This window comes from Drosophila ananassae, chromosome 3L (genome assembly GCF_017639315.1).
Source record: "Drosophila ananassae strain 14024-0371.13 chromosome 3L, ASM1763931v2, whole genome shotgun sequence".
Taxonomy (NCBI): Eukaryota; Metazoa; Arthropoda; class Insecta; order Diptera; family Drosophilidae; genus Drosophila; species Drosophila ananassae.
In genome coordinates this window covers 19,807,516-19,831,188 of record NC_057929.1, presented here as the reverse complement: position 1 = coordinate 19,831,188, position 23,673 = coordinate 19,807,516, and the positions used below count along the sequence as shown (strand labels likewise).

At 38.7% G+C, this 23,673-nt stretch overlaps 1 protein-coding gene across 1 annotated transcript; it reads left to right on the top strand.

Moving 5' to 3' along the window:
• Window positions 1–7,979: 7,979 nt before the first annotated feature.
• Window positions 7,980–23,276, top strand: LOC26515254 (ARL14 effector protein). Its single transcript, XM_014908624.3, has 2 exons — window positions 7,980–8,282; window positions 22,991–23,276. The coding sequence occupies exons 1-2, from the start codon at window positions 8,084–8,086 to the stop codon at window positions 23,155–23,157; spliced, it is 366 nt and encodes a 121-aa protein (XP_014764110.1). The 5' UTR covers window positions 7,980–8,083; the 3' UTR covers window positions 23,158–23,276.
• Window positions 23,277–23,673: the final 397 nt, after the last annotated feature.

The window sequence follows — 23,673 nt, the reverse complement described above, 5'->3', positions numbered from 1 at the left end:
TTTCCATTGTGGGTCAATTTAACCCCAAAAACGCAGCCGCTCAAATCAATGCCAAATATACAAGTGCATAACAATGAGGTTAGGCGTAGAAGCTCTACCCAAAAGCTCATGCGCTACAAATAACAACAAAGCGCATGCGAAACTGGGTGTCAGACAGAAAAGAATAAATGCTGATAACAACCGTTGCCGCTAAACATATTTTGATTATTGTTAAATGGTTTTGTTAATGGCTGCTTGGCCCAACATCGTTCCCCATTAAAATGTGGGCCTTCAATAAAAGTTCTGGAAAGGGCAGCAGTCAAATCATTGCATTGGTTATTCTGTGGGTTGTCCTCTCTAGGACGGAGCGCCGACGCTTCCCGTGATAGTTCACCGCGTCCCCAAAACACCCAGCCAAATCATGAATTATGGGCAATGGGGTGCCCATGACCTTACTGGATTTGACCAGCCGACAACCGGTAAAAAAAAAAGAAAGAAAAGCTAACTTCGGGCGGAGCCGCAGTTGATATGCCCTTGCAGTTAAGGTTGTTCCATTTCCGATCGTTCACATATATGGCGTCCATAGGATATAGTCAACCGATCCTTATAAAATTTAGCAGATCGGATTATATTCCTAAAATGGAAACCGTAGAAAGTCCTATCATTCCAGCTTAAAAAACACCAAGGTTATGCCAATTCCGATCGTTCAGTTATATGGCAGTCGGCCGATCCTTATGAAATTTGGCAAATCGGATTATTTTAAATGGTCAGCTGGTCTTTCATTTTGTACATTTGGTTATTTTTCCTCATCGACAGCACTCGTGCACGCTCTTTCAAATATCGTTTTCGATGCTGTATACACATGTTCCACTATTTTATCAAACGCGAATTTTTTTAAGCCTTAAAGTTTATGCATTCTTGTGCGACACCCAAAAGCTGGTGTGAATCAACGGTCCTGATTGGATTTCTCGTTTACTGCAGCGACACGACAAAATAATTTTAAATCCTAAACCTCGATGGCTGCTTTCGGCGAACGTTATTCTTACACAAATTGCAAATAACTAACTCCGATATTACCAAAAATACAGCCACAAACTCAATTATGCGGTAACAATGAGACGGATAAACTATAACATCGTCCGTAGTCGCAGATTCCAATTTCTGCTCACTGCGGGTCGTATTAGCTTCTCCATCGTCCGATGAAAAAAACATTCAAAAATGGATTGGCTTGGAATTTGCGCTCTAGTGGCATACCACTACGCTCACTCGCAGATTTGCTTCTATTCGCATAGGTCCATTTGAATAATAATAATAATAATATATCAAGGGGTGGAGCAAGCGGGCTCCTGGCGGTCCGGCCGCTCGTATACCTGCGCGACGCTTGCTCACTATTTCATCTGTATCTCATCTGGAGACATATTCTTGGATAGTTTAGGAAGTGATTTACGCAAAAATTATACTACCCCCTTACCCTTGATCCCAATAACCAAAATCATGCAATTCAAAAAGGGCTACGTTTCATTTACACTGCTCAGTGCTCAAGCACCTTAGGTCAAGCACGTAATACCCTATATGTATTCATCAGACCAATTTTAATAAAATGGTTAAAAATATAATTTAACAAGAAAGTAAAGAGGGTGGAGCCGAAGTTGATATACCCTTGCAGTTAGGTAGCTTATATTATTATATATATATCGGACCGTATATAGTTGATCCTTATGAAAGTTCCATCATCAAATCAGTTTTCTACAAAAAATGTTAGAAACAGCCCCAAGCACCTTTAAAACTAGCAAGGCTGTGCCATTTCAGTTATATGGCGGCTATAGGATATAGTCGGCCGATCCTTATGAAATTTGGCAAATCGGAGTATTTTATTCCCAAAATGGAATCTATACCAAGTCCCATTTTTCTAACTTTAAAAACACCAAAGTTATGCCAATTTCGATAATTCTTCGACAGCTATAGGATATAGTCGGCCGATCCTTCTAAAATTTTTTTAGATAAGATATTTTGGGAGATAAAATATAACATGGGTGGAAAGTCCTAACCCTCTAACTCTAAAAAAACACCAAAGTTATGGCATTTCCGATCAATCAGTTATATGGCAGCTATTACAAATAATAACAAATTCTATGAAACTTTCATAAAAAGGGATAATACAAATCAAACCATAAATTCAGGTCGTATATCCCGACGATGATAAATTGAATTAATACAATAAATTGATAAAAGTAACAAAGGGCTACAAATAGTTATTAAAGGAATATAATACAATTAATGATATAAGAGCTGAACTTTTGCTCTTATATCAATGATATAAGATAAGGGGTTTTGATAAATAAAAAGGCCATGAATATAAAAAAGGCTCGGTTCCCCTACAGTTTTTATTAGTTGAAAAAAATTGTACAAGTTAACTAAGTCAACCGGGCGACGGCAACGACCGATCGTCCGAAAGCTAGCTCCGGCCAAATTGCTGACCCAGCGTCTGGCCGGAAGCTCGTGCATAGCCGGCAAGCACTGCTTATTGGAGTGGCCGCTATGAGTCTCACTTTTGTTAGTTCTTAAGTTCAGTTCTGCGTTTGCATTTATGAAATAAAGAGCCATCGCTCCTACATTGAAACTCCGACGATCCGTCGTAAAACACTTATCATTACAAATCTGACTGAGTCTCTAGGCCAGCAGATAAAGAGGGACAGTCATCCCTCCAACATAATCTTCCTAATTGATATTCTACGGCCAGCCGGCTAGAAGTCATCAAAGGGCCTGTTGTCGCAATCATCACCTTTCCATATCTTGTTAATTGGAGTGGAAATTGTCGACGGCGGTTCATCACTTAACCACATCATATTAATTTACATATCGGGGAACAAGATACACATGTCATGTTTTTTGGAAAAAAAACAGGTTCGTAATGTGGTGATATCGCAATGAAATTTTGGTCAAAAATTTACAAAAATATTCTAAACACACTGTAAAACAAGAAAGGAAAGCTAACTTTGAGCGGAGCCGAAGTTGATATACCCTTGCAGCTGTGCCATTTCAGATCGTTCAGTTATATGGCGACTATTGGATATAGTTGGCTATTTTTCCTGGAAAATGGAATCTGTACCAAGTCCCATCTTTCTAACTTAAAAAACAGCAAAGTTATGCCAATTCCGATCGTCCCGTTACATGGCAGCTATAGGATATAGTCGGCCGATCCTTACAAAATTCGGAAAATCAGATTATTTTGTCCAAAATAGAATCTGTATCAAGTCTCATCTTTCTAACTTAAAAACAACAAAGTTATGCCAATTCCGATCGTTCTATGACAGCTATAGGATATAGTCGTTCACCAGAGTTTGAAACTTAACGTTATCTGCCTAGACAGCTACTTTTGCGGTGGAAAGAACGTTATAATTTTAATTAATTGCTGCACAGACAGCTAGAGCCTGAAGGTTTCTATATTCTAGGTGCAACAAGGTATGATGCTTTTTGTCGCACTTAAAGACATTTCTTTTTTTTTTTTTTGTTTTTGTACCCAATTTAACCGACTTCGCGTAGAACTCATTACATTTACATACAAAAAAAGTTGGCGCTTTGCAATAGTAGCAAGCTTCTTGCTTTCCAGACGTACTGAAAGCGCACGCAAGAATCTTGGGCTCTCTTTTGGATGATCGTCTTTTCTGAGCTCAAGACTTTGATTTTTTGCTCTAAGAATTTTAGCATTGTTTGTTAAGGCTGTATTTTTACTGAGTTTACTGAGTGTGGTAGAAGTCACTACTCGTTCCTCATTGTTTACGATTAATGTCCTGGTTTACGGCCACTTTGCATTTTATCATTATAGTTAATGACCTATTTTTGATGTGATTTTAATTTAATATTCAATACTATGGCATCAAATAATAATACAAAACATGCTGTTGGCACCTAGACCTTGTATAAGGTTGCCAATTCTGTGGTTCACCGAGAAACCTAAGGTAGGTAGGCTGCCCTGAGCGTAACTGACCGATCGACATACATACGCAATATATGCAGATACCTTTTAACCAATTTTGTCCGTTATCTAGGGGGAAATCAGTATGAATCAGTAAAAAATAAGTATGTATTCAACAAAACAACAACCAAAAAGGTATCAATATTTGTATCATTACCGCAGTGCACCATTCGGGCCCCCTTCGACACCAAATATCCCAAGCGTTCTATCCTATAACCTTGCATAGGACAATCCACGTAAAGATCAGTCAGTCTTAGATTTATTACTAAAATGTAATAAATATAGTTTGTCTTATCTTTGTTGATCTTATCGCTATTGGTGGTCGCAAGGTGACTCTTCTCGGCCGCTCGGCATCAACGGGATTTATCTTTAGCATTAAACTAGCGAGGTTTCGCTCAGATTTTAAGGCGGGCACTTTTATCTCATTGCATATGCATCATAAATTGGATCTATTTATCTCGCTCCATTGCATATGCTCGCAAAATAAACAATATTATAACGTTTTAAAAATACACATTTTCCTGTGAATATTTTAAACGTCATTAAAAAAAACTCAATAACCGAACATTGGTGACTCCGACATTATCTAATTACACAGGCCGACAATTTCTAACTTTTTTTTCCTCTACGCATAATTTTACCTGCTCCATAACCTTTAAGCTCCCCTGAACCAATGTCCAGAACAAACATAGGTTCTATCACTCACAGTTTCCGCGGTACACCTAAGAGAAGAAATTGATCAAATTTTACCATATATTTAATTGTGTAGTCCGTGTAATGGCGATGACCATCAATGTTTCTAGTTTGTGTACCAACTAAAAATAAAAAATGGTATCTAGCAGTTACCATATCTTTGGAATACTCATCCAAAGTGAGTAAAATCTCAGATTTTCTACATTAATTTTTGGTCTTCTATGATTTTTCCCCAAACATTTTCCTATGGAAGATTTTTATTTTCTTATGGAAATCGGTAGATCATAACATGTTTTAATTTTGGATTTAAGGGAAAACTCGAAATAATTTTATTGAATTTATTATAGGTGGTTAAAAAATATTTTCGTCAATTAAATTGGAGTTTTTAATATCATATTTTTTAAAAAAGTCTTGGCTATCTAAAACTGTTTCTATGTTCAAAATGTAATTATTACAGGTTCAGCTGATTAAGTAAAGCTTTACAGAAATTTTAGATAGCCATGACTTTTTTAAAATATGAGATTATGCGTGGAGATTTTTTGCTGTTGGCCTGTGTTATTAACATAACAATTTCACGAACATAAAATAGCACCAATGCGAATATATGTGGCTTAGTTTTTCGCAGTGTGATTAAACATATATATGAACATTTGCAATAAACTGCATACAGTGCTATTTTAAAATGTAGGGCAAAGGGTATCCTCCAGGATTTTAAGAAGATCCAAGGAGCCTCCACGTGCTTCATGGCCAGTTGGTCGCCATGTACGAGGACTTCAAGGCCATCCGCGGGGAGCTTGAAGAATTGGATATTTCAGAGATCAGTAGGGATTTGAGATAGACCACGTCTGAACTTGTAGCGTCGATGCATGCCGAAATCGAGCACGACACGTGGCTGCGCTCTGCTCGAATTGGCCATTCCACCCTTACCAGCGGAGTTTCCAGCATTAAGGCGGTCGCAGCGTTCGTTCGGAACTTCCAAACCTTGCTTCCTCTTCCCCTCCCTACTTTCAGCGGAGGGGATATTTGGAGTGGGCTGAGTTTCACTCGGCTTTCTCATTAATTGAGGCTGCAATCCTCACATAAGTAAGGTGGAAAAGCTGCAGATGTTGCGATCTTATCTTCGGGACTCAGCCTTACATGCAGTTCGTTCTTTGGAAATCTCCGAGGAGAATTATGATGTCGCGTTGCATTTCTTGGAACAACGATTTAAAAACCGTCGGTTAATTTTTCCGGCTCATGTGAACGGGATTCTGGGCTTTCATATAAATTCAATGCCCACATGCGAACTTTGAAAAATTAGGGGACGACAATTCAGATTGCCAGCAGCATCATTGTCCAAGTGCTCCTTTAAGGGTTGGACCCAGCTACCCAGGCCAAGTGGGAGGAAGTGATGCCTCGAACTCGGACCTAGTCCCTACTTGGGTCGATGCAGCGATGCAGGATTCTAGAGGCCATGGATGTGGCCATGTGCCAGGCACTAATATGTGAAGACGTAGAGTCGCAAATTGGATCGGATATTGGATCGTTCTTTATCTTCACCTTCCCCTGCCATTGTATATTATTTGGTGGGTGGTCCCATGTAACGTCTGCATGCCCCAAAATTCAACATCACAGCCTGTTGCTTTTTTTTAATTACAGTCATCCAGTAGACAGCCTTCAGTTATGCCGTCTACGTCAGCCACAGCCGAGAGCGCCGAGCCAATGTTCGGAGTAGCGCTGGAGTTTTTGTTCCTTTCGAGCTCTATTGGATTCAGGATCGCAAGTGCATGTGATTACTTCCCGACTGGCTAGTCACCTGCTGCTTCGAGACGCAAATCTTACATAGCAATGTCAGGAATTGGCGAAACTGGCTTCGCGACAGACGGATTCTCTGTCGATGTGCTCCTACGGTCCCATAAATCCGAATATTCGGCCATTGTCAACGCTGTCATCGTCCCCAACATCACGGATCTCCAGCCTAGTTTCAGCTTGGATGTCTCCAGCTGGAATATTACGGCCAACCTCACTATAGTCGATCCCAAGTGTTTCCGGCCGCAACGTTTTGATTTCCTCAGACTATGCTCTAAGGCGGGCACTCTCACCTTTAATCCCATTGCATACGCATCATAAATCTGATCTATTTGTCTCGCTCCATTTCCTAATGCTCTTTGGCAAGAAGAATGATCTCGTCCCCGGCCGAGATGGAGTGTATAAGTTGCATCTAGAACTACCAAGCTTTGCCTATTGCCCCTTAAGGATGAAGTTGAACGTCAGGCCTTAATTGGCAGCAGCCAAGGCATAGATTTATCACTAAAATATAATAAGTATAGTTTGTCTTATCTTTATTTATCTAATCGCTATTGTTGGTCGCAAACCGATTCCTTAGCATTAAAAGCTAAAGAGCTTTCGCTCAGACTATGCTCTAAGGCGAACAATCTCGCACTTCATCTGATTGCATTCGCATAATAAATCGGAACTATTTGTCTCGCTCCATTTAAAAATAAACAATATTATAACGTTTTAAAGATACACAATTTCGTGTTATTTTTTGGAACGTCATTGAAAAATCTCAATGACCAAACAAAGTCAATATCTTGAAAAACAAAAAAGTTATCCAAATCGTTCCTATGGCAGCTATAGATACAGTTTTCCGATATGACAAATTTTTAAACTTTATCTTGAAAGCAATTTAGAGCAATTTATCTTGAAAGCATAAAATGCATAGAAGCAGAGAGACTATTGGATGTGCTTAATTTTCATTATCTCATCGTCATCATGTAGAATTATATACTTTACTTTATCTATATGCTCTCTATAGAGTTCGGAGGGTCTGAGATAAATTCTCAAGTTCAAAAACATCTTGACAAAAATTATACACCCTAGAAGGTTATTATAAACAAATTAAAGAACTTCCTTGCCAGGATTTGGACCCTCTACATACAAGATAAGTGTGAAATCTGAATCTGAATAAATTTAAAAGGGTATAATAATATCAACTGCGTCTAGAATTAGCTTTTTTTCTCGTTTTTCGATACAATTGTTCAATAAAAAAAAAAATCTGTAACATAGTCACATTGACATCAGTATTTTTATTACATCTTACCGTGTGTGAAATCCTTCCGTGTGTTTCATTTTCAGTGTCTACAAATTGTAGACAAAATAAATATTTCTATAATATTAAAAGTATATGTAAAAAGCAATTATTATAATATTAAAAATTATATCAAATAATATAATACAAAAACTTACAATTTTTTTTTAATAAGAAGGAAGCAAACTTTTATAAAGAGTTCCTAATTTAATTGTTCCAAATCATTGAAACAAAGTCGGTTCATTTTTTATCAATGATCGAAAACAAGTCGAATAAATAAACAATTTACCCCACACTGGTTTACCCCACTGGTTATAATATTTATTGTCTCTGAAAAATTAATTTAAATTTTTATTCGGAGAAACATGAGTTCAGATATAGACTCTGATTATTCATTCCGCCGAAATTTACGTCAAAGGCAAAGAAAAAAAGGAGATTGTATTGATGATGCGATAACCGATTTGGAGAAGAATAAACGCAAAGGAAAAAGAAAAGGCCTATATTATGGAAAATACAGCGCTTATGACGAGTATGGAAATATAAGAAGCAATGGATTAGATGTTTGTAAGATATTAAACATGATTTCCATTAAACATTATTACTACCAGTTATTTTCATAAGTTTAAAAAGAACCATATAGTATTCAAATCAAATACTATTCAACGAAAACTTTTAATATTAAATATTGCAGAACTTTATTCAACAAAAAAATGTGTACTTGAAATGCGGACTGCATTTTCTGTGTGCAAAGCCCATATGTTCAGTATTTCCTCCTGGGTCGTTATATGCATATGTCGGAGATTCCTTCAAAGTTTCCATTTTCCAGCACAATTGCACAGCAAGTTCTGTTCGTTGCTAGAGACGCTTCCCAACTGCACTGCGTAACACAGAGTTCTCTCTAATTTCATCATTTCTGCAAAGTCTAAGCTCAAATATATGTTTTAAAATATCGTATAATCTTCGGTTCACCTGTAAGGTGAGAAGAAAGGTAAGCGGGCCTGAAGGCACGCTTGGGGCTTTGAGTGGAAAAAAAAACATTTTCAAGTAATGAATATTTATTTTATTTTTTCTTACGGTATTCTACAAAACAGTTTTTATTCGCTGTGCAGCATAAATGAAGACTGCATTTCGTGCATATGCATTGCATTTTTAAATTTTTACAGTGATTGCAACTTCTTTTTCCACTGTTCCGATCCAACCAATGTGGGAAATGGTTTAGGTATAATATCAATTAGGTGATACAAAATACGTGTTGCGGCATCCCTAGTTTTTGCATTTTACTCATGCACAATTTGCGGACAATCAATTGAAATGCCTTTAGCCTTTTAGCCTTTCTGTCAAAGCGATAAGCCTTTGCAGTTCTTTCACGAGGGTTTGTTTTTTTCGAATGTAACTCCAGAGTACATTGGTTATATCTACACCATAGGAGGACACAACGTACTCAGTCGAAAAACTTTGCAATACGGGATACGGTTTCCTCGCACCGTGCCAAGGCTATAAATACCTATCGCTCTTAGATAAACCATCAAAAGCAAAGATGTAAAAAATTATCAAAGTAATTTATGTCATTCTTAAATCTTTCTACGTTTTGTGTTAAAAGCGATTCAATGTTGGCTGAAGCACCAAGTTACCACATTATCACCTGCACCGCTGTAGATCTCAAATCGGTATGCGTATACAAATGAATCGCCCAATACAAATAGTTATACCGGACCCGGTTTGCCATTTTCTATAATATTTCTAATTCTTTTAAGTAAAATCACTCCATAAACAGAAACAAACACATAAATTGCAATGAATTGTGAGGTATATAAGCTGGCAACAAAAGTTGTCTTGGATCCCCAAACGGGCCTCAAGGCACGTATCGCTCTTTCGCTGTCACAACGCATGCTTTTTATATATTTGTAAATCTTCAACTTAATTTTAAAAGTAAATAAACTTACCTCTCAAGAAAAAAATTATGAGCTGGATAGGTTTTATAAATTTGCTACTATTCGACAACATACCGCCGACCAAATTTTATGCGCGAAACAACATATGCTTTATGTATTCCTAAGCATAAGTGCCGTTAAGAGCTTCGGAGATCTTTAAAGCTGTGATTTATAATTAATTATGCTTTTTATCAACCGCCAAAAATTATTTAAACGATTAAAAAGCTGTTAGTTTTTTTGTTAGGACCAAAAACGTAATACGTGCCTTCAGGCAGGCTTACGTCTTAGAGGGTTAAGAACTTTGCCGAATAATCAGCTAATACGCGAAGACAGAGACGGCATGATGAAAAATGCGTCTGACAATAAAAAAAGAGATTCATAAAGCTTTGGTCGACCATTCAGAACATTTAATAGCATGGCGGCAGAAGTCTCAATTCCAACAAAGCGTTGTATAAACAGCTCCTTGAACTGCGCCCAAGTGATGCCGGCAAAGCAAATTTAGGAAAGCCACTATGATGCGCAGCCTTCTAGTGCCTTGCTTGCTACCCTCGAGCACGTTATCCGCACTGTTGAACACCAAGAGGAAGCATCCGCTCCAGCACTGTCAGGATTGAATTTTGGAAAAGTCACATATGACGCTTTTCCATGGGTTGGCGGTGCCCTTGGTGTCTGCATGTTTTTGATGATCTCCAGTAGGTTGCGGTTTTGCAGCTCCAACGCCGACAAATACGGATCGGTGGCACGATGAGTAGGCAAAGCAAATCCCACTTCTGATGTCGGAGAATTCTCCAAAGTAAACTTTTTCCAGCACAATTGCACAGCAAGTTCTGTTCGTTGCTAGAGACGCTTCCCAACTGCACTAATTTCATCATTTCTGCAAAGTCTATTGCCCTCTCTGTTTCTTGCATTCAGTCCGCGCTCTACGATCAGACCATGCTCAGCAGCAGAGTGTGTCCCTTTGGCGACAATGTGTCGCCGCACCAAAGCTGTACGCACACGTACAATGGGCAAACTAGCCATTCTACGACACATACAAGAAAGCACTTCTTGTTTTCGTCGGCAGAATGGCAATGAATTTCATCTGCGAAGACAATTTTCTTATTAAGCAGCCATGAATTATTATTAATAATCTGGAATTCAAAAGTTATTTGAAGAGGCATTTTAGTTATTGCTACTATAAATACATATATACAATTTATTTTTATTGATATACCTATTTTTATACCCATTCATTAAAAATGTTAGTATAATTTTTTTTTTGAGGCAGTCATTAACTGAGTTGGATGAGAAGCCGTCAATTGCCTTAAGTGCCGCCTGACCCTGATAGCTATGAATTCCCTGATAGTGCTTCCCTGATAGCTATGACTTCGGCTTGGACAACACTACCTTTATTTAAAAGTCAGAAGAACTCGCTGAGACAAAAATGCTCGCAGTAGGAACAACCTCCCATCTGGACTAAGAGCGAGAGTTTCCCATAAGAGTTTCGGAAGCCTCAAATTTGGTATTTTATACTTGACTCCAAAAGTACTCCCAGCGTTTGTAGAAATTTTACACCAAAGGCAATCGTCCAGGCAACATCGTTCGCAATCGCAATTACTCTGCAGCCGCCATCATCTAAGGATCGCAGTAAGCCTCTTTCTGGGGTGCCTCTAATGACGTATCTCTGAATAGACGATCCTCCTAATGTCGCCTCGACACTCCTGTTGACCAGGATCTGTCGTATTAGGTGACCGGATCTATTGTCTTCTCCTAGTCTCGTCAGTGCATCGGTAACTGATGTTGTTAAAACTGTTGTTAATTCTTTTATTAGATTACATTAAAAAATCCGGTGCTTTTATATTTATATACAAATTTTTATATTATTCAAATATCCGTATCGCTTCGCGTGTGCAGTGAAATATTTGGAGGTAAAATAATACATTTATTAATCTTCCAAGCATACCTCTGCTCTGTTTCTTTTTCTGTGTTGCTCTATTGTCGCTCAATAGAGATTCTTATCTCTATTCTTAACTGATTACAGTAAGAATACCCCTTTTCGGTTCCCTGGTACAGTGGTTCAAGGTACCTAAATATAAAAAAAATTTTTGTTTTTATAAATTTACAACCAAAAATCATGACATATAAACTTGTCTGTGCTATTGTCTTGTAATAATACAATCTTTTCATCCCAGCCCACCGTCCACTGCTAGCTCTGTGAGAACGTTATGCACGCTAAGTGTGCCGAGTTTTCGACATCAGTTTCGGCTATTTCACGTAGGTCTGGTCTCCAATTTTGATGTGACTGTTGTCGTGCTGTTCAAGAGGAAATAAGATCGCTCATGAGGCAGACTAACAACGGATTCAAGGAGTTGATTAGTGGTTTTCGTAAAATCAACGACCAACTCTGTACGCTCTATATACAGTTTAGTAGTCTTCAACTACTAAATGAGTCTCCAAAGCATAAGAAATCCTCTTTTAGTGATGTGCTTGTGGCGAATAATCTTCAGCCTGCTCAGCCAAAAACTATGCAGCCGCTTATATCGCTGGCCAATTGTTTTTCAAAATCGAGTTTCATGTCGATCGGACTAAAGATCGCTGAGATACCGATTTTTTAGTTACTTTCTCTCCATATCCTTTTAATTGCTTTTAAAACTTTCGACGCGTTTTTCTCAAAACACCTTTTTCAAGTCGGCATGGGCAATAATGAGCTGATTTTTATGTAAAAATGGTACCTCCGACTTTACAACCGCGCCAAAAATTGAAAATCGCATATTTTTCAAAATGGTTTCGTTCACCCGCACAACAAACTAATATTTTAAGTAAATCAATTCAATTTTTTTTATTTCCGATAACACTGTAAGGGCAGACTTTACGCACCGCAAGATAATAATTTTTTGAAGCGACTCCGTCCGACTGCCCGTCACGGGATAAGTAATAATTATTTCTTAAAAATAAAAATTCCTAGATACTCTCCAAATATAGCCATTTATCGTGTAAAAAAATTGAATAAATATATTCACTCAGAAATGATTAAAATAATCGCAAAAATCTGTTTTTTTTTCAGCCTCTGAAACCATCCTGCCCCCTTATGCTCCGAAGTTTTTTCAAGAAAGTACACCACTTTTAGACGTGATAGAACACTGCGAAGGGAAGGAGCAGTTTTAATTTCTTTTGACTCCAAATTTGCTTCTGAAGACGTAAAATCACAAGAGTTTGGTGACATAGAATTTATTTGCATTAAAATTATTTTGTCCAGTCAATCTTTATAAGTTACCTGTTCCTACATACCACCTTCGTACGAACCGCCTACATACTGGCAACATTTGTCCCTTACACGATCCCTTTCTTATCTTCTTATAAGTAAACTCAGTCTTTTGACATTCCCAACTTATCTTATCTGGATTTCGAGCTACTTATCTGGAAGAACCCAACGTGTTTTCTTTAAAGATGTAACCTCGCGTTTAGTCCGCGCCACATCTGGGGTGCCCCAAGGAAGCCATCTTGGACCCCTACTTTTTACACTGTTCATTAACGACTTGCCCCTTGCCTTAACTAATTCACTTGTACTTATGTACGCGGATGTTGTTAAGCTATGCCTTCAGTATAAATTCACTAGCGCCCAGTCTAGACTTCAATCCGATTTGGATAAACTTTAAAATTGGTGTTGAGCAAATAACATAAAGCTTAATGGGTTAAATGTAAACTCATGTCTTTTTACCGATCTAGTCCTCACCAGGCTAAACTAAAATTTACCGACCATATATCTACCATGGTTAATAAATATATGGGTGTGCTTGGTTTTATTAAAAGATGGTCAAAAGAATTTAATGACCCGCACATAACTAAAACGTTATATACATCATTTGTCTGTCTGGGCGATAAATAGTTTCATATCTTCGGATTTCAAATCTTTCAAAATCTTTGGATCCAGAATTCTAACTTAATGCAATGAATCTAGAAAATCTTCAGAATAGTCTTTACCACTGGCATTGACACTTTCCTTATTAAGACAGTAGAGAGGATCTTAAGTCTCCATTTCCACCTTACTATAAACCCAAATAAGCCTTTAAAAACATCGTTTCATGCTCAATCTATGCTCGGTCTTTGCACTGACGGGACTTGGAATAGACGATCGATCTGTTCACCTAATAGGGTTGTCATCCAACTCTATGATAGTTAATGACTGCCGCAGATCTCTTAACGAGAAGGCGGAGCAGCATGACATCCGCCTCATTTGGGTACCCGGTCACAGGAACCACGTGGAAAATTGCGCCGCAGACGAATTAGCAAAGACAGGGACTACCAACAATTTTATTTCGGAGAAAGAACTAGTAGGCATTTGCGTATCAACTTGCAGTCTCAAAAGCAGGGAGATTTTCGATCTGGCAGCTCTTATGAAATGGAGGGACCTCAAAAACCTCTCGTACGATCTGGCCCACTCGCTCTAGGAAAAAACCACTCATCGCCCTCAACAACCGGGCACTGGCTGATAAGCGCACACGCAGAAGAATTAGCTTAAGAATGAGAGTAAGATTCTCTCTGGGGCCTGTCGCAAGAAATTGTATGTATGTAATTGTTGTATGGTTAGTGATTCTACGAAACTATTTTGTGTGTTTTGAGAACGTACTGCTGCCGCATTTGACTCCTAAACTCCTTGTGTACGAGCAGCCTCTGTAGTTAGCAGTTTGGTTACCTCCACAGTTTCCGCATTTTTTTGGAACTTGGATAATAGTTTTTAAGGGGACAGTTTTCGGTGTTATAAGAATATCCACTAGCTGCGAAAACTGAGTGAGGTACACTCTGGTGTATTTATCCTCCTGATAGTTAGTGCATTGAATGGGACCCTTTCGATTGTGAGGTTTTTTGATTCTTTGGTGCAACAGGTATTACACATTATTTATAGGATGAACCAGCTTCCTTTTTAGCTGGTTTCTTACACTCTGTCTCTAGCTCACTCTTTGAGACTAGTTAAGGTTTTTTGTCCTTGTTATACCCTTGCAGAGGGTATTATAATTTTGGTCAAAAGTGTGCAACGCAGTGAAGGAGACATCTCCGACCCTATAAAGTATATATATTCTTGATCAGGATCACCTCCTGAGTCGATATGAGCATGTCCGTCTGTCCGTTTGTCTGTCTGTCTGTCTGTTTCTACGCAAACTAGTCTCTCAGTTTTAAAGCTATCGAGTTGAAACTTTGCACACACCCTTCTTTCTGTTGCAGGCAGTACATAAGTCGGAACGGCCGGGATCGGTCGACTATATCCTATAGTTGCCATATAACTGATTGATCGGAAATGCCATAACTTTGGTGTTTTTTAAGTTAGAGATGAGAGATTAAGTTAGATGTGTGGAAAGTCCCAACCCACACATGTTATGTTTGACCAAAATATCTTATGTACAAAATTTCATAAGGATCGGCCGACTATATCCTATAGCTGTCATAGAACGATCGAAATTGGCACAACTTTGGTGTTTTTTAAGTTAGAAAGATGGGATTTAGTACAGATTCTATTTTGGGAAAAACAATCTGATCTGCCAATTTTCATAAGGATCGGCCGACTATATACGATCTTCTATATATCTAATAATATAAGATGCGTGGCGCCACCTAGCGGACTGCGACTGAACTGCAAGGGTATATTAACTTCGGCTCCGCCCGAAGTTAGCTTTCCTTTCTTGTTTTTTAAATTAAAAAAGTTGTTTTTTAAATATGTTAAGCCGAGCAGCCACCAAAAAATGCATTTAAAATAATCATAAAATGCTTAGCTGCAGCTGTTGTTATCAGCATGTAGTCTTCTCTGTTTTGTCTCCCAGTTTCGCATGCGCTTGTTATTTGTAGCGTATGAGTTTTAGCAAGCTTTGGTAGAGTTTCTGCGCAAGCTCTTGGGTTGGTTGTTGTGATTTGGAATTGATTGGAGCAGCATAGATTAGGGTTAAATTGAACCCACATAAAAGTATTGAAAATCTGATTTGAATCATTTGGTGACCCCGACGTGATCTCATCCCGGTTGATTATTGTGATCAGCATTAAAAGTGCCAAGAAAACGCCCTTGCTGTTGTTGTTACAAGTTGCATTTTTATTGAATAATGGAGTCTGGAGCTGAGACTTTTGGAGCTGCTTCCGCAACCCGGGAAAGGATGCTGCGGAGAAGAGCAGAGGTGACCTGCCAGGAGATGCAGGCGCTGCATCATAAGGTGAAGGCTGCGACGCGGACTGGAGGAGCTTAATTTTAGCGAGATCGGGTGTGATCTGTATTGGAGATTCTCGCAGCTTGCGACTGATGTGCAAGTGCACATTCAGGTGGAGGTTGCCAAGCGCTCCATGAGAATCGCTGCCCACTCCACACTTCTCGACGGTGCCAGTGTATCGCCAATGCCATACAAGCCAGCCCCTCCTTGCCACCGTTGCCGATGCCAACATTCAGCGGCGGCTATGACGAGTGGCCGGATTTCTGCGCCCTTTTTAGACCACGATTGACAGCCATTCTCACCTAACGAAAATGGAAAAGCTCCGGTGGCTCATTTCATGCCTGCGCGAGTCAGCCTTGGATACGGTGAAAGCTCTGGAAATTACTGACACGAACTACGATATGGCCCTTGACCTATTGTGCAATCGCGGTTTAATATTTTTAGTCTCACATTAATAAGATCCTGCAGCTTCGTGTTTTCTAGCCAGGGTCTGTCGCTACTTTGCGGGAGCTATCGGATCGGTTCAATGGGCAAATGCGGGCTCTCATGAGTTACCAGATTATACCAGAGTATCTGGATTATCCTGCATAAGTTGGATCCTGCCACAAAATCCAAGTGAGAAGACACTCTGCCACTTCTAACTAAGTGGGCAGAGGTAGACCTTCGAATAACCGATCTTCGTGCATGGTTATTAACGCCAGTCGTGCTCTATGCGCCATGTGTGGTATTTCGCACACGAGCTTCTTTCTTGTTCAAAGTTTAGTGCTTTGCCAATAGAGGAACGGCGTCTGGCTCGCTGTTTTGTTTGTCAACCCTGTTGTGAACCAGGATCGCAATGCTGAGCTAGTGCTCCTGCCAACAGCCAATGTACTCGTTCGTGGTCGAATTGGAGCCTTCCTGCCTTGCCAAGTTTTATTGGATTTTGGTTCACAAGTGCACCTCATCTCATCGTGGCTGGCGAATGAACTTCAGCTTTGCCGCTCCAAATGCTCTATAACGGTGGCCGGTTTCGGCGGCGCTGGGTTTGAAACGGATGGAGCATCGGTTAATGTGTGCTTGAAGTCCCGCCTTTGCACGTATTCAGTGAAAAATTTAGCTTCACATATTACGGACTATCAGCCTAGCCATGACATTGATGCTTCGGGCTGGAAAATTCTGGGCAGTATGGATCCAGCTGACCCCAACTTCCACAAAACGCAGAGGGTGAACCTTCTGATTGGAGCCAGCTTATTCATTGACCTATTGTTGGCTGGCCAAATCCAATTAGATCACGGGCTCCCCATTGCTCAGAATACTCGATTTGGCTGGGTGTTCTCTGGACGCGGTGAACTATCACCGGGTGTGTCGGCGCGCTATGCTAGGGAGGACAACCCACGGAATAACCACTGGGGGGAGGATGTTGGGCCAAGCAGCCTCCAAAAAATGCATTTAAAATAATTATAAAATGCTTAGCTGCAGATGTTGTTATCAGCATGTATTCTTCTCTGTTTTGTCTCCCAGTTTCGCAAGCGCTTGTTATTTGTAGCGTATGCCCTTTAGGAAGCTTTGGTAGAGCTTCTGCGCAAGCTCTTGGGTTTCGGTTGTTGTGATTTGGAATTGATTGGAGCAGCATAGATTAGGGTTAAATAGAACCCAAATAAAAGTATTGAAAATCTGATTTAAAACGCGTCTATTTATTCGGCTGCGTCTATTTATTCGGAAAAAACTATTAATAGCATAACAAAATACATATTTTAAAAATGTATTATATGTATGTTGTTGGTGCACTACTGCTTGATTCTGTGACGGTAACGTAACTGTTGATGTCGATTTTGTTGCTGAGGGCTTCGGCTGGAGAGGGTAGAGGGTTGCTTGTTACAGGTCAGCAGTTCATTATGTGGGGTATGCGAGGGTTCGGGTGCTGGATAAAAAGAACGCGCTCTCTCCGATTGCACTGAGAGGGTGATAGATGTTTTCTTGTTGTTATTAGCAGTTAATTTTATTGTAACTTAACTATTATTTATTTCTGATTGCGGGTGCGCACTCTTACTTATTTTTGCTTTCTATTATTGTCTATTGTTGGGCTACAATTCGGTATTAGCTAACGTATTTCCGCGAGATGGGGCTTAAAATTATTGTGAGGCTGTTTTTTACAGCTAATCAGAAATGAATAATGATATTTAAGTCGGTGTCATATTTGGGAGAACATTTTATCGAGCTAGAAAAATTTTAAATCCAAACATAGTCTTCTCTTTTTCTTTAACTGCTTTTTCACATATTTACAGCTAATCTTCGGCAATTAACTTTTTTTGTAATTATGTAATGTTTGCTATTATGTTTGTACTTATTTGTTAACACTTGTGCTCTTCCGTAGGTCTTTCCTCTTTACTAACTCTCGCCTTTATTTACTCTTTGTTAACCGTATTGATGCAGTGGTTGCACGCTAATTTGTAGTAGAATATATATTAAAATATAATATATTAAAATATAAATATATATAATAAATAAAATATTTATTTATTATATTATTATTTATTATACTATTATATTATTTATTGTAATGCAAATATTATTATTGTCGGGTCAAGCAGCCGCAGGAAAGTTTGGCCGGCAATAATTTAATGAATTTTTTCAAATTCAAATTCAGGTAATTATTGCCGGGCGTCGCCCGCTGTCGTTCATTTGATCGGCCACCTGTATTTGCCGTCATGCGCTATCGTTATCTCACTCTCTCCCGGCATCTCTCGGTCGTTCCGCAGCATCAAGCGTTGAGCCGCGTTCCCGCGTCTATTATTCTAATTCGATCGTCAACCCTACGCAGTCACATACATATGTCATATGTTCTATATACAATACCCAATCATTTAAATAAATTGTAGTAAAACATAGAAACCTAAAGGGTTGTGTTTTTCATTGAAGCCTAGATTTGGAACATTAAATGAAGCTCCCGAAAACGCTGGGTAACTGAGCAATTACAAAAACAAGATAGGAAAGCTCACTTCAGACTGAGCCGAAGTTGATCCCTTGCAGTTAGATCGTACATCGTATCGTATATATTTGGCCGATCCTTATGAGAATTTCATCATCAAATCAATTTTCTAATAAAAATGTTGGTAACAGCCCCAAGCATCTTTAAAAATAGCAAGGTTGTGCCATTTCCGATCGTTCAGTTATAGTTTTATAGTTATATTGTATATATATAGTTATATATAGTCGGCCGATCCTTATGAAATTTTGTACTTAAGATATGTTCCAAATATACCATGTATGAAAAGTTCCAACCCTCTGCCTTAAAAAACACCAAAGTTACGGCATTTCCGATCAATCAGTTATATAGAAGCTATAGGATATAGTCGACCGATCCCGGCCGTTCCGACTTATATACTCCCTGCAAACAAAAGAAGGATGTGTGCAAAATTTCAACTCGATAGCTCTAAAACTGACAGACGGACATGCTTATATCGACTCGGCAGGTGATCATAATCAAGAATATAAATACTTTATAGGGGCGGAGATGTCTTCTTCACTGCGTTGCACACTTTTGACCAAAATCATAATACGCTCTGCAAGGGTATAATAATTATAAAATAATAAAGAAATATAGCGTACTCTGCTTATTAAAATGGTGCAATAAGACGATATTATCGCCCCGGGCGAAGCCTCAGCTTCATTTGTTGGCTGTGTGAAAGTGTCTCACATGCCAAATGTGCTGGCCTTACGGCAACTGTCTTTGATGCCATTTCCCGTCGTGCTTGTGAAGATGAAATGCAATCCTTTATGTGACACACCAAGAGTGAACCAACGGGTTTCCGAAAAATCATCTCTGTGCGACTTGATTCAACAGCCTTTAGCTTTTAAATAAATTTCCTAAACGAAAAAATCCGCTTCTAGGGAAGTTTCAGCTCCAGAGATCGCAGCACAGCTTGATCCGACCGCAATGATACATCCGCTCATTTCCCTCATTAGCAGGAACAGTAACAAAAATTCGTATCAGCCGAGTACGGTTAGGAAAACAATCGAAGCCTGTTGGAGTCAAGCTGCCAACATTTATTCGAAAAACTAAAATTATCTATCAATCTTCTATCCGAATTGTAAGGGCCTACGAAGTAAGCTTCTGATAGGCTCTATTCTGATAGTCTGTCTTTTACATCCCATTTCATAGTTTTTACCGAAACCTGTAATATGCATATTGCGAATGCCCACTGTACCATATGTATATGTTATACAAAATGTATATACAGTATATTTTTGTATAAAAAGAAGCAAAAATTCAAAGGCAAATATCTAGAAATATAATAACTTAGCAATGCCCCGAATGTACATGCAAGTGTCAGCATATTCCCCACTGCTTGACCACATAACCAGCACGCTTGTTCCCGCAATTTTGTTACAATTTTGAAAGAGGATATTTTACGCTTATGTTTAAAATTAAACTTAAAGACCGCTAAATCATTAGGAGCTACCTTAAGATGTTTTAAGAGGTGACTCCTGACATCACCCACAGTGGCATCCGGCATGAGGCGGGATACGAATATGGCTTTACGAGGTGCAACAGCTCTCAGCGAAAGCCCAGAGGATTTTAACTCAGGCGCCACACCAGTGAGAGGCCTAGGTGACGGAGCCACAGGAACCTGGAGGTTTTCCAACGATGGAGGATCCAGAACAATAGGTGGCACAAGACTCATTGACGATTCCATTGGCAGACTTGGTGAATGGATCACTTCCACAGGAACAATAGGAGGCGATGAAGTATTAGGAGTTAAGAATTTATCCGAATGAATCACATGAGAAGCAGGAGTGCCCAATAGATTGACCGCCATCGGGTTATTATTCGGAATTTTTCTCCTTGGAGATTCACTTAGTAACTTGAGACCAAGAAATTGGGTCTCAAGTGTAAGGAATTGCTCATTAAGTGCAGCAAACTGCTTACGGACATCAAGAAAACCGTTTCTCGTCTGCTTCATGAAGGTCCGCATCTCAGACTCGATCTCTCTGCAGGCAATACAAGACCATGTCAGACCAATATTCTTAGTTATAAGATCGCTTATCCGTCCATTGTGCCCACCACCAGCACATTTAATATGTGAGCAGTTGTTGCAAAGCCAGCAGGAAAGATACGAATCTCCAGTGATGGATCCTCCAAACTCGCATTTCTTAGCAGTGCAAATTAGACTCATTATTTACAGAGATTTGTCCACTGTAGTGAGAGCGGGAAGAGTTCAATGGTAGAGTTCAAAGAGTTCAGTGGTAGAGAGGCACGTTCAGATCAGGCACGTCGAAGAGAATACGTAACAAAAGAGATACGAATGCTACGAATAACCGCTTCAGAGTAACAATGATATAACGGGATTACTCGATCGGAGAATAGACTCAGGAATATATATATTATATATGAATATTCGCAGGGCACGGCAGAAATAATATTGAAGAATAATATTATTTTCAAGAAGTGTGTGGATAATGAACTATGTAAGTCAATTATCTCAGACAATGATACACGAAAAGAGGAGTCTCGTATCAAAGATATATGTAGATATATGTAGGTAATGAGATGAGAGCAATCGCAAAAAACACGTCGGGATACGGCAAAGTCAGAGGAAAGACTGCAATCATTACACATAAATCATTATACATATACAATCATTACAAATCATTTTGTCCGGTCAATCTTTATATGTTACCCGTTCGTATATATCTCCTTCATCCGAACCGCTCACATTCTGATAACATTTGTCCGCTCATCGATTCGTTTCTTATCTTCGGTCTCATTGTGACCAGCTGGTAGCTCTGGTGACTTTTATATCCCAGAACTCATGTGGTCTAATGTTGATAATTCACCGACTTTACTGCTTCCCAACTTATCTTATCTGGATTTAGAGCTATTTATCTGGAAGAACCCAACGTGTCTTCTTTGAAAATGTTACCTCACGTTAAGGGCGCGTCACATCTGGTGTACCCCATGGAAGCCATCTTGGGTAAGTAAGAGATTATTTGGACTCTCTTGAGAGCCCAAGCTTAAAAAACAAATGCTGTGTTTTTCGATGCTTACACACACATTTAAATGCTTACATGTGTGCATTTCGCCTACCACTGGTATAGATTCACTATTGCCCAATCTAGACTTCAATCCAATTAGGATAAATTTCAAAACTGGTAACCTCAAGCTCAACGGACTTAAATTTAGCGACCATATATCCAATAAAGCAATGGGTGTGCTTTGTTTTATTAAAATATGGTCAAAAGAATTTAATGACCCCTACATAACAAAAACGTTATATACTTCATTGGGCCGATTCTTGAGTATGGATCGTGTGTCTGGAATCCTCAATACGGAGTACCATTGATCACGAGAATCACATAGAAAATAACTTTATAATTTTCGCTCTTAGAGGACTTCATTGGGATGCAAATCTTCACCTTCACTCTTACCATAGAAGACTTTTATTAATCAACTTACCATCACTAACCATTACTAATACGCATAATACACATTTTAAAGTTCCTAGTAGAAGGAATTGAAACATTCGTCCTCTACTCCTTAGCCATTGTAGTTCGACATATGCCCAACACGATTCTTTTAGCGTATAATGTTCGGACTACAATGGTCTCTACCATATCTCATCAGCATTCTCTACGTATAACTGAAAACCTTTTAACCTTGACGCGTTATCTTGGCAACACTCTTTCTTGTGATACTTACTACCCTTACTATCTCGAATCTATCCTCGCGACTCGTACGTTATGCGGCAGCCCCCTCGGTCGGTTGGGCGGGAGGTGAGCGTATGCAGCGGCAACCGCGCGAAAACCATCTTTGAATTTGAGTGACGGTGCAATGCCCCGGCAATGCGGTGGAATTGCTTGTTTGTAAAAAAAAATTAAAATTTGTGAAAAAAAATTCTTTCTATTTTGGAGTTTCTGATCAATTTTCTAGTTATTGCTGATTTAATAAACGATAATATTTATACATACGTTATTTTGAGTCATTCAGATTTTAATTATCGAACTTCATTATTTACTTTTGACCGAAAGTTGCATAAGCGTTATAACTGATGTTCCGAAACGCACTTAAATATTTTTGAAACCTGGCTTAATTTATTAGTTTTTACAGACCTTTAAGAACATTTTGAAAAACCATATTTTGGTTAAAAAATCTGCGAGTAAGAACTTTTAAACATTTTATTATTTTTCGTTCCAGGTGACTGTATGAATGAAGAGTGTGAAGGTTGTTGGTACGAATGCCGCATTTGTGGATCTCTGAGGTGCGGCCCTCAATGTCGAACAAATCGAAAGTTTTTTTATGAAGGCATTATTTACGATGGAAAAGACTTATCTATAATTAATAAATACTGCGGTTCAAAATAAATGCAGGTCTTGTGTTAGTAGAGAAAACAACGCATTTGTGGCTCTCTCAGGTGCAGAGCTCAATTTCGAACAAATTAAACGTTTTTTTTTATAAAGGCATTATATACGATGGAAAGGCCTTATCCCTAACTAACAAATACTGCGGTTCAAAATATATACAGTAGCAAAGTATGCAGTTTTTGAAATTTATAAAAAAGAATTGGTTTTAACATATTTAATTATCGATAGAATAAAAATTATATGTAAGTTTAATTGAGCTTAAGAATTAAGTTTTTAAGAGCGATACTATCGTAGATGATTCATCTCAACTTTAAATTTTTTTCTAATAAAAAAAACCTGAGAATTTAATTTAAAAATAAACAATGTCGGAAACAAAAGGTTCAAATACATTTTCTATTATCAAAGCCGTTCTATGTCGTTTTATTTAAAATAGTTTTTATAAATAAAACAAATACAAATTTGTGTTTGAAAAAAGCTAAAAGATTACAATTTTTAATCATTCGCTAAAGCAGAGCT